Consider the following 17,422-nt stretch of genomic DNA (forward strand, 5'->3'; position numbering starts at 1 on the left):
ACATTCTCTAAATAGTCAACGTGTACCTTTCTGTCACACTCTTTTACATTTATTGTTGTTGTGAATTTCAATCAAATGAACAAGTGAACGAAGTGAAGTCAGACATTTTTTAATACGCTGTATAAATTTTGCAAAAATATAAATTATCTTTCAATAATAGTGCAAAAGTCATAAAAAAGTGTTGTACGATTAAATTTACATACGCAATATTTGTATTTGAGGCATATATTTACTGGATTTGCTTTTAAAATATTGGTAAAAGTTGGAAATTTTCCCTTGCCTGTTTTGCTTCGAATACGATATTCGTGATGGTCGTTCTGTTTCGAATATTATGCTACTTCTTAAATTTCGTTACCATTTACGTTTTTACACTCGCCTTTGCTTTTATTTCCGTGCATTAGTTTGCCCATTCATCTTTTTTTGTACGATTAGTTTCGTCTCCACTTTTGGACTTTTGTGCTTTTGTGTTTTTGTTTTTGAGGAAAAAGAGCTTTAAGAAGTTAATTAACAAAGTTATAATTTAAAGTTATCAACTACCAGTGGATAAAAAGGATAATTGAAAGAAAAAAACAAGAAAATAGAGTTAAAAAGTCACAGACAAATTCAATGAAAGTTTGAAAGTGCAATAAAAATTTATAACATTTGGAAATGATCTCCAGTTTTTAATCGATAAGTACAAAGCAAAACGAAAGTGAAGAAACCATCTATATGGCAAACACACGTAGTAAAATTGACGGAAAAACAAAACTACGGGGAATAGAAAAAATATTTTATGACGACACACAGGTGTGGTGAAATTCATTCACTTTGCAGAAAACAATTTTGTTTTAATTAAATATCTATAATAGCTTACGCTTTGTTTATTATGCATAATTAAGCAATAGAAAAATGACTTATCCGATTAGAAGTATACCTTTCTTTGTAATCGTAACACGTAATTAACATTTTTAGGAACAGAGAACAACTACAACGAGATCATCTGAAAACAAATTAAGTGCTACTAAAACTAAAGCAGGCATTGGACACTTAGAAGCTGATCAACTTAAACAAGAAGACGTAGGAAGAGAACAAATGCACACTTTTAGTGAAACAGGCGCCGGTGTTCCGGCGTTCTTAGCCAAGTTATGGCGTCTAGTGGATGATCCGGATACCAATCATCTCATCTGCTGGAATAAGGTAAATTAAAATAAATACATGTTATTAAAAATATATGTAACATGTATGTACTTATATGAAACATGTGCACTCATTTACAATTAGTATTTTCTTGTATAAAGAAATTTGGCAACAATGCCATTGATTTTTAATTTATTTCATATGTATTGTAATTTCATTGCCTAGCCGTGATTGTTATTCAATATTAACCACGCAAACATATATACACATTTATATACTCTCGCACTTATTTTTGTTAAGTGTGTAGAAAACAATCTCCAAAATTTATAATTTATCTGTTAGTACCAATGTATTAAAAGTGTATTATATCAATTTGTAAGCATTTTCAGTAAACAAAATCAAATTTATAGATATATATTGTACACGATTATATATATAATAATTTCGTGTATTTATTACAAGGCAAAAGTATCAATGATAAATATTTTATTTAGAATAGTAGCTTTAAGTCCATAGGCACAAAAAATATGTATGCGTTGTTATTCCTTGTATTCCTAAATTGTGCTCAGTTTCACCGCATATATTATATATGTATATTCTTTAAGCAAATTGAAATTGAGAAATATAAGTTGTATATTGATAGGATAGCTATATAGTACATATAATATTAACAATTGCTATTTTTTCAGGATGGCCGAAGTTTTATAATTCAAAACCAAGCTCAGTTTGCACGTGAATTGTTGCCTCTGAATTACAAGCACAACAACATGGCCAGTTTTATTCGGCAATTAAATATGTGTAAGTAGTAGTATTAAATATATGTAATGTACGCAAACATACATTAGAGATAAATGAATGTAATGTTATGTTATCATTATTAACATTTCAGATGGCTTTCATAAGATAACATCAATTGACAATGGTGGCCTGAAATTTGATCGAGATGAAATGGAATTCTCGCATCCATGCTTCAAGCGAAATTGTCCATATTTGCTTGAGCATATTAAGCGAAAAATCGCCAATACAAAGAGTTTAGATGACAAATCAGGTTTGAAGCCCGAAGCTGTCACGAAAGTGCTACAAGATGTTAAGGCAATGCGTGGTAGACAGGATTCGCTTGACTCACGTTTTTCAGTTATGAAGCAGGAAAATGAGGCTTTATGGAGAGAAATAGCCTCCCTGCGGCAAAAACATGCCAAGCAACAGCAAATTGTCAATAAAGTAAGTTATATTTCACTAGTTTTGATTATGTTTTTAGTTTATGGGTTTTATTTTGCTTTCAAGCTCATACAATTTTTAATCACAATTGTTCAACCATCGCGCAACATGACTAGTGTAAAACGACATATGCAGTTGATGATACATGATACACCGGGCAATGCAAAACTTCGCAAAAAGAGCGAATCCGAATCTGAATGTGGACCAGTTATTCATGAGCTCGGTGAAGAGCTGCTTGACGAAGTCACCGATCCTGACATTGATCTAATGTAAGAAAACTGTTTAAGACATTATTCAAAATTATAAGTGCACTAATACGAGACATTTTTGATTGATTATTTTAACACAACGCCAGGGATCCATCAAGTCCATATGGTAAAATGATTCCAAATAATGACACAGAAGGCAATGGATCACCGCTAAACATTGAGCGCCCTCATTCTAGGGTCAGCCAAGGATCCCAGCACTACGACTTTTCGAATCAGAGTACGGACGATGCTATAAACACTGCAATGACTGGTCCGAGTTGTAGTAGTGGTGGTAGTAGTAGTGTAAATGTAATAAACAGCTTGAATCCTCAAAAAATCGGTATGGAATCGGACTTATCTATTATACAGTCAGTAAATCCAGATGGATCGCAGATTTTCTATCACGTTACCGAGGTACCTGATGCAATAGATGCGCATAATAACGACGTCATGCCAGGTGCATCGCCAAATTATAGCGAGGAGAACGTGTTGACTACACCGATGGTGCGTGAACAAATGGCACGCTCACAACAGCTGAAACAAAGAAATAAGCGACGACGTAAACAAATTGATGGTGATGATTCAACAGATATCACCGTTTCAATGTCGAAGATGAGAAACGCTGACGGAAAACGGCAGTCACCACTATTAATCAAAAGCGAGAAAGAACAACAAATCGATCCAATGTCATTCTTAAATGATTTCCCAGATGACCAAAACGGACATGCAGACGTTTCCACAAAACTTAAAGAAGATGCTCTTGCAGCTAATCGGAGTAGTTCTAGTTTACTAAATGCTGGCAATATAGCAACTGCTGCTATATCACCAGTCAGCACAGCAAACAATAGTCCCCTGCTAGGCCAATCGACAAATTTTTTCAATTCAAATGAGTTTATTACATCCGAAATGCCTGCTGATATATTTGAGGTGAGTTTTTATTAAATATGTGCGTATATAAAATTTTTTTCACACGATAGTTATTCTAAAATCTTAGGAATCCCCCTTAATATCCGCTGAGCCAAATAGTTATAATCGACAACGACAAAAACAACAACAACAACAACTACAATATGGTCGAACAATGGCTAACAGTGGCAAGTTTTCTTCATTTGTCGCGCGTAGTAATAACAGCGGCATAGGAGCAGCAGCTTCCAATAGGGCCTCAACATCTGCCGCTGCCGCAGCTGCTGCTAACCAATTTAGCAACGACGACAGGCAGAGCAACAGCAACACTCTTGTAACCTCACACCAGGGAAAGACCAACAACAATGGAAATAATTTGTCTTTAGCTAAATATAAAAGCGGCGGTACTGGCAATGAGGAAATTATGCGGTTAGTAACTGAGAGAGATCTTAGTTACAGTAAGGAATTCCGGAAACTAATATCTTTTGTATTTATTTACATTTAGTGATGAAGTGAGTGACCATTTGGATAATGTGCAGGATGAATTGGAGTCGCTTAAGGATTTACTACGCAGTGATGGCTATTCGTTAGACGCAAACACTCTATTGGGCGTAAGTAATAAATAATAATTTAAGTGTAAAGCAGTTAATTTCAGAGTTTTGTGGCAACTATAGTGTATAATAATAGTCTTAATACAAATAGCAACTCGACGCTAACTTGTTTTCATTCCAAATGGACATAAAATTAATATAAAAAATGTTCTAGTTTTCTTCCACACCAGTGTCTAAATACACTGAATGAGGAAATATAAACAAAAACACACTTGTATGAATATTGCGCACATATTTACAGAAATATTTTTCAAGTTTGCTTCGCACGCAACGTTGTCTAGTAATTTTAGATAATCTTTGCAACTTTCGAAATTACTCGTTGCTTAATAGTTATGAATTAAGTATAAATAATATTTTACGACTTACAATTATTATTTTTCTCTCTTTTTGATATGAATGTACTAAAAAAATGTACACAAACAAAACATTTTTGATTGAAACTGCATTATGTCTTCAAAAAAAAAATGCATGATACTTAATACGATTTTTCTGATGAATTCTACAAATGTGCCAAAATCTAGAACGGAGATGCTACAAACACAAATACCACCAATCGATTTTCCCTGTCATCGCAACTGGATGGGGAGTTTCTCACCAAGGTCAGCCAATTTTCATTTAAAACAGTCTGAGCTAAATTATGGCTGAAAAGTGTAATTAATGAAACTGTTAAAACCGTGCAATACGTATAAAATTCCGAATGAAACTTTAAAATTAAGTAAAAAAGTGAATAATATGTGAAAATACTTCATTTAATACTGTATAGCTTTGGACAATCCACACTTTATTGCATAACCCCTATTGATATTGTCCAGATATCTTAAAATCTCTTTTAAACACATTAATTTTTAAATTTTACTGATTTTCTATTTTATTTATTGTAGCTATTCAATGATTCCGATATTTTAGGACCATTCGGTTTGAATTTGGTTAATGAACCCAACAATGAGAAAAAAGGTGTGAATCAAATATGTTGTTTAATATCTTAATACATTTATTAATCCCACTTATAATCAACAGGTTCGGAGCTTATGTCCTACCAACCAATGTATGATCTTTCAGACATCATAGATATCAATGAGAAAAATGAACTGGAATGTATGTTTTGTTTTTATTACTTTTATTAATAATAGATAAACATACATTTTTTTCAGCTGTTGATCACACGACTAGGCCAAGTAGTTCAAGGCAATTGCCTCAGCTGGAGCAACAGCAAAGAGAGCCGCCAAGTGGTCTGAACACTCCATACAATGATTATTTTGCTAATGCACTTGAACCAACTAGCACACCGCGTAAAATAGAATCTGCAGCTCTTTCTGATAGTAAAACTAAACACCCAAACTAAGACAGTCTGCGCACTGTCAACATTTTTGTATATTAAAAGAAAACCAGAATTGAAAATTATCGTTATTCAAATATTGTTAAAATATATAATATACTAATAATATGGCATCACAGTAAAACCCCTTGGCTTTGAAATGGGTTTGAAAAAGGTCAACACTTTTGAATACTATATTCATTAAATTCTAACTTTTCATATAACATCGAAGCAATTGGACTTTTGTATACATAATTGAATTTCATTATTGTTAAACTTTTGTAAAATTTTAAATTTTATATAGTTTAGTAAAATTGTTAACCTCTTCATCCTAAAAAAACTTAAACTCATAAACCAAATTGTGTTAACATTATGTTTGGAAGTAATCTGAAATGTAAAGGTGATGTTTTTTTTTTCAAAACCTGAACCAACAGTAAAACTTTGATAGTCATTTCACTACTTCGTTATTCACCTGATAAACGAGTCTCAGACCATATTTGCAAAGCAAATTTTTCTTTGACTTTTCACAGAATTGACGACGTCGACAGACTATGCATTCTTAATTTTAATTTTTATGCCAATAAAAAATGATGCTTTTATTATTTCGGAGTTAATCTAATTTTTTTTTTAAACTAAATTCATGTTAATTAAAGTGGTAAAGATGTAAGTTAAAACTACGCTATTTATTATGTCGCAAGCTATAATTATGTCGCAAGGAGATCACACAAATTTTTATACAGTGTCGACTCACTTGGACGTCTACATAATTAGAAACCTGCTGGATTCAACAACCGTTTGTAATGTACATCTATAATAACATAAGAAACAAACACAGTTAAAGAAAACAAAACAACATATAATGTGCATATTAAATAAGGAAATGAAAACGACATTTCGTTTCGCCTTTTACACTTACTATAGTTTATACGCTGATGTATTTAGAAATGTAAGTGAATTTTGGAGCAGTGGAAATAAAACTAAACTAAACTAATAGAGGCAATGCAAAACCTTGTTATTTTAGGCAAACATATGAATTGTATTTCGGACTTATAAATATGTTTCTCTTCATGACATGAATGTTTACTTTAGAGCTATAGAATTGAAATTTTATATTATGACCAATATTCTAAGATTACCAAGCAGAGTTTGGGTACTATTACTTAGTGATTTTAAATAACGTAATTTGAATTGCTAACTAACTTTGATCCTTATACTTGGCGTCTTTAAGTATCTTGGCAAACTCAAATTTAACGCGCTCCCTTTCAGGACGTGGCATGTTACGCAAACTATCTACTAATGAGAGACAATATAGTTCAATTGGATCATTAATAGGCGTCAGAACTGGAAATGGAGCCGGCATGGACTTTCTTTTTGACGCACTAGTCATAATATCACTTGGCTGCCGTTGGAATGCTGCCGTTTCTGGTTGCTTTGGTATTGGATCCAATATATTATTTTCACAATTCCGTTCCTTGCCCAAAATTACGATTGGTGTTAGTAATTGCGACGAAAGACTTGAGGCATTTGAATGTGAGGGTGAAGAAGGCGCCATTGGCGCTACCATGTTTGAGCTATCAATATCAGCCTTTTGAAGGGGAGTTGATATATTTTTATGTTGATTTGTATGATCTTGCCGTGATTTGTTTGATTTTACAATTTTGCTGGGAATATTTAATTCAGTGAGTATCTGGTCGTCATCGTAGCAATCATTATTGTCCGTAGGTAGAGAGGTATTTTCATTCTCGTGGATTTGCTGGGAAGGCATAGCGACATCAACGTTATAATTTCCAATACCGTGATCCCTTGCTGCGCTGCCATCGTCACTATGTTCTATTTCAATAATTTCAAATGTGCTGGTGTTTTGAGGGTCCATATACATGAAGCTGTTGCTATCATTATCGCTGGAGATAATTTAATATTCTGTTGATATTTATTACTATGAGTGGGATGTTAAATTATACTTACGAGCTGTTGTATGACGAGTTCATATGCTGCACTTTTTTGTAAGATTGTGCAGTATTTTGCAAAAAGGATAGATCTTCTGTAAACCGACGTTTTCTAATGTTCGCATTTGCCAGACCCGTTTCCAAGCTTTTAAGTTCTTGTAAATAATTATATCGTATGTTTTTCCATTTAGTTTGAAGAAATTTGGCTGGAATTAGTTTTTATACGATATTAAATATTTTCAATGTAATATTAGTAATTAATGTGCCATACACGGTGTTCGCATCTCCGCAGCAATTCTTTCCCAGATTGCGATCCGAACTTGATAGCGTCTGTAATGTTCATGGTTAACATCATATATGGCCGGATTATCGCGAACTAAACGTATTAGACGATCGTCTAAAATTTATTCGAATTTGAATTAGAAGATAAATATGACATTTTCCACCCTAAACATTTTTGTTTTAAATCTTATAGCTAAATGTAAGGGATGATCGTCCCAACTAGTGAAAGCTTACCAAAGTCCGGTCCATAGGTTTCGCGCATTTTATAGAAAATACAAACACTTTTTATATATCTTATTAAGTTTTTTATTTGAATATAAAAAGTTATTTTATATTTTTAATGATTTTCACAGGGAAAACTAAAATTTTTCAACACTTGCTTAGTATAGCTCCTGCGTCCTTTTACTTATCTCAATTTGTTATTGTTTAATATCTGCGCATGTCCTTCGTCGATGTTATGGCAACTAATAAAAATATTAACTTACCAACTTCCGGTAGGTGTCGCTTAGGCAACTTTTCTCATAGCCATATAAAAAAAAAAATATAATAGAAAATGTATTTATTAAATTACTTTTAAAAATATTTTAAATATTTATGTAGAAAAGTGTCTATATTAAGTGAAACGGTTGAATCGAAACTAAGCGACGGTACTCCTAATTAGGTATTTGAATTTGAAATTTGATTGTACAACGCCTGAATGGCACCGGGGCTTTGTCAAGCACGTTTGAGAAGTTTGATAGAACGACATTTGTATTCAAGCACGTTTATTTTTATGCAATCGTTTTTGCAAAAACAAAGTACGGTGTGAATGTCTGTTGCTAAAACAAATCAATTAGCGATTTATTATTGCGTTAAAGTAGATACCCTTTCAATTTAAGAACGGCTGCATTCGTATCCCTGATCACTTGCTTAATGTCATGGGCAGTCCCAGTTTTGGGAACTTTGGTCCATTAATTGGTGTGGTCTACGTGAGCAGTACACATTGCCGATTCCTTGTACGATTAAAAATTTAAACAGAAACATAGCTGTCAACGAAAGTGTTAACTTACTAGTAAAAATAATTTCAGATTTATTCAACCAAAAATGCGGAAGTTTTAACATTTCATGAATTGAAATTACGGCAAATTGTGCACAATGCTGGTTGGTTAGAATACGATCCTATGGAAATATGGAAGAGTACGCAAGAATGCATCGAAGTATAATAGCTAACACACATTTCTTTTATAGATTCTTTCAATAATCTTTGGTATTTCTTCTTGTGTAGACTGCCTACAAAAATCTAATTATTTTGGAAATCAATCCGTATGATTTAGTAGCAATAAGTATTTGCAGTCAGCGTGGAACAACACTTTTATGGGACAAAGATACGGGAAATCCTTTGTGTAATGCTGTTGGTAAAAATCACTTTGCATACACAATACTCAGATAGAAAAGACTTAAAGCTATTCTTTATAATAAGGTTGGAGCGATTGCCGGACATCTTCTCTTTTGAAGACGGTTCTTAGTAATGTAAATTACGATGTAGATTACTTGCGACACAAAACAGGGCTACCATTAAGTACATGTTTCAGCGCCCTCAAAATCAGATGGCTTCAGGAAAATATAACAGCTGTATCCGAAGCTTTAGAGGTCGGTACGTGCCTCTTTGGCACACTTGATTCTTGGATACTATGGGTATATATGTACTATAGCAATAAAAATGCTTAAAATATTACGCTTTATATATTTTGTATAGAATCTTACTGGATCAAATACAAGTGGAGTACATATGACTGATGTTACCAATGCAGGTTATACAAGTCTGATGAACGTTCATACTCTCCAATGGGATGCTAAGATATGCCAATTTTTTCGTATTCCCATGGAAATACTGCCGCGAATTCGTTCAAATTCTGAATTATATGGTTACGTAGTAGGAGGTTCACTAACCGGACTACCGATCGCAGCGGTACGTTGAATTATACAATTTTTTTATGTTTTAAATTTTGTGACAAAGTTAAATTCTAATCATAGTGCATTGGCGAACAGTCTGCTGCCCTATTAGGTCAGTTACAAACAAAAGTTGGTCAAAATGTTTGTATAATTGATGAAAGTTGCTTCGTGCTGCTAAACACTGGTGAAGAATTAATAGACTCTTTTAATGGATTACTGTCAGTAGTAGCATATAAATTAGGCCCAAAAGTTCCTGCTTACTATTCATTAGAAGGTGCTATTTCTAATGCTGGGGCAACGGTCAGTTGGCTAAAGCAAGGATTACGTATATGCACTGAAATCAATTCTAATGATAATGCTGTAGAAGTCCTCAACACATTTCTTGGAGAGAGTTCTATGATTTCATCTTCTTGTTCATCAGGTATGTTATTGCAGTAGACACAGAAAACATTCTCCAAATAATTTCTCCAAATAATCAGGTATGCTAAATGCCGATTGTGGATTGGCAGCAAAGCGTTCAGAGATAACATTTGTGCCTGCTTTTCATGGATTATACGCGCCATATTGGCGTTATGATGCGCGAGGGTAAGCTTTTTAAGCTTTCAGTTTATGCACTATTATCCGTATTTGTTTATTTCATAGCGTTCTACTAGGTTTAACTAGTCAAACCACAGCAGAAAATGTCACGCAAGCTGCTTATGAAGCAACTGGTTTCCAAATTCACGAAGTATTAGATGCATTTAAACGTGATACACCCACATGGAATCGTAAAAGCCACAAAGAACGAATTATATTTTGTGGCGACTATGCAGAGAACAACGCTTTTGTGCAATTCATTGCAGACATTGTTGGTTGTTTGCTGGAAAGACCTCAAACGACATCACCTGCATGTTTAGGGGCAATGATATGTGCTGGTATAACAATGAATGTAGTATCTTTGCTACAGGCAGAAGTGATGTATCCGCCACCCGTGGATGCATTTAGTCCAACAACAACTGTGAACCGTAAGTAAATATCTCACTTGTAATAAATTAAAAACTTCAACAATTCAATTATTTTGATTTAGGGCGAGAACAACTGTATAAACGATGGAATTATGCGGTGCGGAAATGCTTAAATTGGAATAACTTCGCTACTTATGAGGAGGACTTGGAACTTTTTGCGCAACGCGACAGTGATCCCAATCTTCCAATACGCCGTTCGCTACCTGGCAGCATATATATAACTAGTTCGTTTGTGCTTTTGCTCATAGCAAACTTTTTGCGTGGCCGTAACATTACATAGACAAATGTATATACAGGTATAAAAAGTGTTTGAAAAGATAAATGTATTCCTATTGTTAGTGGTTTTTATGATGTTGCATTAGTGTTGTAATTCTATCATTTCAACTCATTTTAGTGTTTAAATTGTATATCCTTGAAGTTAGTTAATGGTTATGTGTGCGTGCATCTAGTCATGAAAATTACTCAATGCGCTTCCTTTTAGTATATCACTCAGTTTTTTTTTTATCTTGCATTTATTGCATTGTATATATTGTGATCTGCAACTTTACGCAGATTCAATATTTTTATAATCTCGTTAAGTTAAATTGTGACATTTCCGATGTAATAAAAATAAGATTTGTGTCTTCGCCAATTTATGATAATTAGGTATTTCTTTCAAGATTAAATTTAAATAATTGCCTAGTTAAATGTTTAATTGTGGAAAATTCTTTCAACTACTTTGATTTATAAACCATATAATTTAAAAAATAAGAGAGGGTTTGCATTTCAAACCTAATTTAGTAAAAAAAATTATAATACTTCATGGTTTTAACCTACTCGAAATTTCTTTATCTTACCTTGGGAGGGGGAGAAGCTTTTGCCATAAATGTTAGTCGTTGTTGTAGGCTTTTTATCACAAACTCTTTAAATCAAAGACATTTTACTTTTTAGTTTAAATATAATTTAATAAATAAGAAACTAAATGAAATTGTTAAATAAAAATATTGAAGAAAAATTAAAGTCTATTAAATAATGATTATATTTTCACTTTGTGGCTTTCTTGCCTGACGGGACGTTTAACTGGTTTTAGTCATCGTCATCATCGTCGTCATCCTCAGATGGTACGAAAAGATCATTTTCTTCCAAGAAGTTGGCCACACTCTTGCTTATAGCAGCACCAAGAAAGAGACCAGGCAGCACGGCGCAGAAAACAAACACAATACCAAAAGGTGTTTGTTGAGGTTTAGGCTTCAATGCACCACTGCGAAAATGAGTACCTTGTGTCATATATGCTAATTTAGTTCGTTCTTCAATAGATCGACCAAATGCTCCACGCGTTAGCAATAATGGCCGTATAAGGCGAGAAAAAACCATTATAACTTTTTGTGCGTTTCCAGTAGTCAGTTCAGATAATTTTCTAGAAAAAATAATTAAAAGCGTATATACTTGTATGTTAGCGTAAAGACGAACACAATGCACTGTTTGTACTTTTCACAAATTACATAAATTATTAAAATAAAAACTGGTACTTAACATTTTGCCGATTTTATACTTTCAGCAAAATTCGTCAATATTACTTACTTTTCGGCCCACAAATATTTGTGAATGTTATTGTTGTTATTTGACTTTTCAATCGAATCAGCTGATTTTGCGAGCAAGGTTGATTTTACTGTTCACAGTAACAGAATTTTTATTTTGAACTTAAGGTTCAATTAGAGACACTTACTATAACCCATTATTGGTGCCATAACCATAAATAGCTTTTATTCGTAGTTTGTTACAATATTGTTGAACCGTTTTATTTATATAGTGTCATGTGATCACACATCCCTACCAATTAGTGGCCCTTTGCCCCGTGGCCAGGCGCTTTCTTATATATGCCCGGCAGCCAAGAACAAAACTTTCATGTCACGTCAACAAATCAGATGATGTTATAGTAACATCATATGATCACACATCACTACCAATAGTGGCCCTCTGCACCGTGGGCAGGCACTTTCTTATATATGCCCGGCAGCCAAAATCGAAAATTTCATGTCACGTCAACAAATCAGATGATGTTATAGTAACATCATATGATCACACATCACTACCAATAGTGGCCCTCTGCACCATGGGCAGACACTTCCTTATATATGCCCGGCAGCCAAAATCGAAAATTTCATGTCACGTCAACAAATCAGATGATGTCTTAGTAACATCATATGATCACACATCACTACCAACTAGTGGCCCTCTGCACAGTGGGCAGGCGCTTTCTTATATACGCCCAGCAGGAAAAGCAAAAAATTCATATCACGTCAACAAATCAGATGATGTCTTAGTCATCATATGATCACACATCACTACCAATAGTGGCCCTCTGCACCGTGGCCAGGCACTTTCTTATATATGCCCGGCAGCCAAAATCGAAAATTTTATGTCACGTCAACACCAATACATTATATCATATCTTCGCCATATTATATCGCAAGAATGTGCTCTTGGTTAGAAGACGGCCTTACCATTATTGTTGTTGTAGCGTGTACCTAAGCCCTGTTTGGTAGAAAGTGCAAAATTAACTGTCATTGAAATAACTTAGCGGGCTAAAGGGAAAGGGGCAATAAGTGAAAGGGTTAGGCGGAACATGTAAAGAGTTGTTTTGTAACATGTCGTTACAATATTTGTGTATAAATAAATGTAATTTTGGGAAAATATAAGCAAGGTTCGGCGAATAAGGAAGCAAAAATAATGTTTGTTTGGTTGTTTCGCATCCAAATTATCATTTTTAGAAGATTGATTTGTCCGCTGCTGTGATATAAGAACCAGGGTGTAGTAACATCTTATGCAAAGCAGTTTCAAAATAATTTCACAAAACAGATTTTTCTTAGAAGGTTCTGTATTTGTTACATATCTTATACATGTGTATAATCAAATATTTTACATTGTCCTTAAAAGTAAATTAAACGAATGTTTGAGACATACTGTATGAATATATGTAGGTGCATAAACAATTAAAGTGCTAAATAATTTTTAAATAAGTCTGGACTGATGTCTTAAAAATAATGTTATTGTGGATAAATCGTAAACATTAAAATACGAAGCAGTGGTTGAAGTTCTTTCAGCATTTATTTTGCTGCCTTTACAACACTTTATTATTTTATAGTATGTATTCATGGCAATGATTTAAAATGTAAATTTCATCATGATTGTGCTTGTATAGAAAGTATATACAGGAGTGATGATGGTGCACTCAACTTTATTTTTAAGTATAAAACGTTCAATATTTTTTGATATAAAGTTACTAAACTGTTCATAATACTCGATATAGATTTTTTTTATCTGATTCTTTTTGCTGTTAATCTTAGTTATCAAATAGTGAATTGGACATAATACAAATAATTGCTGTAGCGTATGTTAATAGTTATATATGTATATACATATATATGGCAGCCATTCCGGTTTTTCCAATTTTTTTTTGTTTTGCTTTGACTATTTAAGATCTAACAAATAATATTTGAGGCTTTGTGTTAATACTATAAATGTGCCCAGTTATATATTTTAATAAATAAAAATACGTTAGCATAGTTTACCTCTGATTTGAAATTTCTTCTGGGTTTTTGTTGGAACTTTTGAACAAAAACTTTATAGTTTTGATTATTTTGTATTTATAATTAATTAGCAACATTTTTTGACTTATTTAAAAAAAAAAAGTGATGCAAGTTAAGAAATGCAATATAGTCATATCTTTGGATGCACGTGCTATGTGTAAAAATAGATTTAATTAATTTTGTTTAATTACATAGCATATACAAATTTTTAAAGTTTGTCATTTATTTTATGTTCGGATTTTATTTCATATGAAAATGTATAGTTACTATTAACATCAATTTATTAAAATTCTATAACAGAAAATACTAACACACAGAAAATTTGAACATTTACACAATAGAAAAATCTACTTAATATATCATGAGGTCTTGCTAATTTTACTTTGATGTAATAAATAAGAAATATAAATTACAGCAAATATGAATACTTCTTTAATAGGTGGGAAGGTATGTCAACGATCAAGCAGTGTATTGATATTTTCCAAACAGTTTACACGTATATAAAATCATACGTATATACATGCCTCCAAGGAACTAACTGAATGCAGGTATTTTTGATTTTATCATTAACGTTTGATAACAATAATATATATGTTTTAATTTTAAATAAAAAAAACAAGCATATATGTACATAATTGGATTTGTTTACACATAAAAACGATATGAAACTTACAAAAATTTCATCAATATTTCAACATACTGTTTTAAACACAAGCATTTACTATAACTTACGTACTATACAAAAGGATTTGCACAATGGGATTCAAATTGTTTAAAGCGTTAGTATTAGCTAATAATATACCAACATTATAAAATCGTATACATACATGTCAGCTTACTTTGAAATGTTTGTAATGAAACTTAGTTGCAAGTTATTCGTGTGAAAATATTCTGACTTTTTCTCAATTTCAAATCACACTTCTCAAATAAATAAAATTCACGCAATAATTACAATGTCAGTTACATTGTTTGAGCCTATGACATACACAATTATTCAGTAAGTAAAGGTTGGTAGTCAAAAAATAAGATAAAGGTATAAATTATGTTTTAAAATAACATGTATGTACATACACACATGCATATACATATAACACATATGTACATTTTTAAATACATAGTTATATCGTGCATACTATACTTCTTATCGCAGAAGTGCGTAATAATGCACTACAATCAAATAATGTAAATGCATTGAATGATAATTGTATTTAATACAATTTTTTTGGAACTATTATATTGAAATAATAGGAGACTAATTAACATCAGAATATTTTAGTGATGTTATTAATGATGCATCATTGCGATGATCACAGCTTTTTATTTGTCTCCAATGTACACTAGTCTATTTCATTAAAAGTGGCATGTTTCTTAGTTCTGATGTCGCTGGTAGCATTGCGGTTTAAATCGACACTTTCCGTCGTTTGATGGTGCTGAGCTGTTGCCGGTCATAAATCTGGGAAACGACGAGCATCTTCCACATAATGTGACGGTACATCAAATAGTGTTGCCGGTATGTTATCGCGAAATTCAAATTTTTGGAAAGTTATTTTCGCTGTCACAGTGTGTAAAACTGGTATCTCTACTTTGACGGGGAACCCACTTGGTAATTTAAGTGTAATAAACTCGCGCAATTTATTAATGTGTTTAAAGGGAGCGATTACTTCCAACACATTTAATAACATTTCGACGCTAAGGGGAAAATCTTTACTCATTGCTACTGTGGCCCGTATAGACTTGTTTGACTGCTTATGTACTGGTGGTCGTCCCAAATGTGGGCATTTACCAATTGGCGTGTTAATATACTCTTCCCATGTAATGGTTGGCGGAGGCGGAGGTTGTAATGAACTTCTTCGAGGCATTTCTGTTGTAGAGCCATTTATTGAATCCCCATTTAATCCACCCTCACCGTTTGCACTTGTTAAGCTAGCACGACGACCACCACGTGTTATTGTATCAACAATAGCCTTATTTTTTTGGAGATCTTCATGTGAAAGATGCTCTCGTCTCTTACGTTGTTTTAAAATAAGACCCTGTATCGAATATAAATCGCATTGGTATTGTCCGCTGACTAATTCTTTTCGATCTTCGCGGAAAATCCAACCGCTTTGAGCTCGAGCAAACTGTATGCTTTTCGTTGACATTTGAGCAGCTAAAATATCCGTTGACATTAGTACATCGACTTCGTCTTCGATATCTGTATCTTCGTATCGAACGTGCTGATAACATTCATATTCGTTATCTAAAACTGTTAATGATTCATGAGGCGGTCGATCACCACGAAAAATAAAAGAAATGTCACCCCTCTCCCAACGCATATCATTGAAATCTACCAATGTTGTGTCAAGGCGTAAGGTGGCTCCTGACTTGTGAATACGACAGATATCGGACGGCAACATACGGGATACAAGTGGAACCCATGAAGCAAAATCCCATTTGAGTTCCATGTAAAAGTCTTTCATTTGCTCAAGAGCACGAACTAATTTAGCGCGACGAGTTTCCATATGCTGACGGGACTGTTGTTTAAGTTTACACAGCACAGCGGAAATAGTTTGTCGGTCTCCGTAGCTAATTGCTTCAGCAAGTGGCGACCATCCTTCATTGTTTTTTACTTTTACGGGGGCATCATGAGATAACAGCAAATTAATACACTCTTTTCTTCCCAACATGACTGCAAGATGTAAGGGCGTGTTTCCATGTTTATCTTTACAACCGATTTCGTCTTGCGTTCGCCAGCTATTTGGAGGCCGTTGAAGAAATCTTGCCAAGCTTTTAAAATCACCTTGAAAAACTCTTTTGTGTAATGGGTATTCTTCATTCTCGCATAATACATTTGATGAGCAAGCACCCATTACTTCTCTCTCTATAGTAGGAGATGCAATAGGAGTTGGTGTTAACGACAATACGGGTGACACAGACGGGGGAGATTCACTACCAGCACTTTGTGTCGTTTCAATATATCCCCCTCCACGATCAACATTGCTTTTCGAAGCATCAGAGCTGGCCTTACAATCAGATTCAGGACACATATCTAATCTGCCTTTACCACTGTCACCTGCCCAGTGTTCGGCATGTTTGTTTTCAAGATTTTCGACCTTTTCCTTAGACATTATTTTTGACATGTAAATGCACACCACTTAAAGTTTACTTTGCTTTTATAAATTTTTCTAAACACTTAAAACAAATAGTATTTTTAATCTTTCCTCCTATATTATTGAATTTTCACAACAGAGTCTACGCTTTTTCTGCAACTTCGTATTTGAAGTATTCAGGGTTGATTT

The 17,422-nt window shown here is 33.5% G+C and overlaps 5 protein-coding genes across 10 annotated transcripts; 2 read left to right on the plus strand and 3 right to left on the minus strand.

Moving 5' to 3' along the window:
* Window positions 1-70: 70 nt before the first annotated feature.
* Window positions 71-6,404, plus strand: Hsf (Heat shock factor). 4 transcript variants are annotated; one of them, XM_014236492.3, is made up of 13 exons: window positions 71-255; window positions 527-786; window positions 952-1,176; window positions 1,806-1,914; window positions 2,006-2,337; window positions 2,401-2,603; window positions 2,690-3,509; window positions 3,577-3,914; window positions 3,991-4,096; window positions 4,618-4,695; window positions 4,978-5,050; window positions 5,114-5,191; window positions 5,248-6,404. In XM_014236492.3, the coding sequence occupies exons 2-13, from the start codon at window positions 709-711 to the stop codon at window positions 5,436-5,438; spliced, it is 2,631 nt and encodes an 876-aa protein (XP_014091967.3). In that variant the 5' UTR covers window positions 71-255; window positions 527-708; the 3' UTR covers window positions 5,439-6,404. The 4 variants fall into 4 exon arrangements, with proteins under 4 accessions (XP_014091967.3, XP_036230380.2, XP_014091969.3 ...); XM_036374487.2 differs by lacking the exon at window positions 4,618-4,695; XM_014236494.3 differs by lacking the exon at window positions 527-786.
* Window positions 6,076-8,231, minus strand: Dlip3 (Dorsal interacting protein 3). Of its 2 annotated transcripts, none has more exons than XM_014236497.3 (4): window positions 8,125-8,231; window positions 7,629-7,754; window positions 7,377-7,563; window positions 6,076-7,312 (listed from the first exon to the last, which is right to left on the minus strand). In XM_014236497.3, the coding sequence occupies exons 2-4, from the start codon at window positions 7,639-7,641 to the stop codon at window positions 6,607-6,609; spliced, it is 906 nt and encodes a 301-aa protein (XP_014091972.2). In that variant the 5' UTR covers window positions 7,642-7,754; window positions 8,125-8,231; the 3' UTR covers window positions 6,076-6,606. The 2 variants fall into 2 exon arrangements, with proteins under 2 accessions (XP_014091972.2, XP_014091970.2); XM_014236495.3 differs by lacking the exon at window positions 8,125-8,231 and adding an exon at window positions 7,874-8,102.
* Window positions 8,232-8,400: 169 nt separating this feature from the next.
* LOC106618680 (glycerol kinase 3) lies at window positions 8,401-11,587 on the plus strand. Its single transcript, XM_014236517.3, has 9 exons — window positions 8,401-8,634; window positions 8,707-8,835; window positions 8,904-9,033; window positions 9,099-9,313; window positions 9,375-9,587; window positions 9,653-9,992; window positions 10,051-10,156; window positions 10,214-10,575; window positions 10,638-11,587. Exons 1-9 carry the CDS (start codon window positions 8,557-8,559, stop codon window positions 10,853-10,855), a joined length of 1,791 nt encoding a protein of 596 aa, XP_014091992.3. The 5' UTR covers window positions 8,401-8,556; the 3' UTR covers window positions 10,856-11,587.
* Window positions 11,493-12,236, minus strand: EMRE (Essential MCU regulator). Of its 2 annotated transcripts, none has more exons than XM_014236519.3 (2): window positions 12,136-12,236; window positions 11,493-11,971 (listed from the first exon to the last, which is right to left on the minus strand). In XM_014236519.3, exon 2 carries the CDS (start codon window positions 11,926-11,928, stop codon window positions 11,641-11,643), a length of 288 nt encoding a protein of 95 aa, XP_014091994.1. In that variant the 5' UTR covers window positions 11,929-11,971; window positions 12,136-12,236; the 3' UTR covers window positions 11,493-11,640. The 2 variants fall into 2 exon arrangements, with proteins under 2 accessions (XP_014091994.1, XP_014091995.1); XM_014236520.3 differs by lacking the exon at window positions 12,136-12,236 and adding an exon at window positions 12,089-12,133.
* A 1,178-nt stretch (window positions 12,237-13,414) lies between these two features.
* Window positions 13,415-17,412, minus strand: LOC106618644 (ankyrin repeat domain-containing protein 13C). The gene has a single exon (XM_070109067.1). The coding sequence runs from the start codon at window positions 17,261-17,263 to the stop codon at window positions 15,590-15,592; it is 1,674 nt and encodes a 557-aa protein (XP_069965168.1). The 5' UTR covers window positions 17,264-17,412; the 3' UTR covers window positions 13,415-15,589.
* Window positions 17,413-17,422: the final 10 nt, after the last annotated feature.

This window comes from Bactrocera oleae, chromosome 4, assembly GCF_042242935.1.
Source record: "Bactrocera oleae isolate idBacOlea1 chromosome 4, idBacOlea1, whole genome shotgun sequence".
Classification (NCBI taxonomy): domain Eukaryota; kingdom Metazoa; phylum Arthropoda; class Insecta; order Diptera; family Tephritidae; genus Bactrocera; species Bactrocera oleae.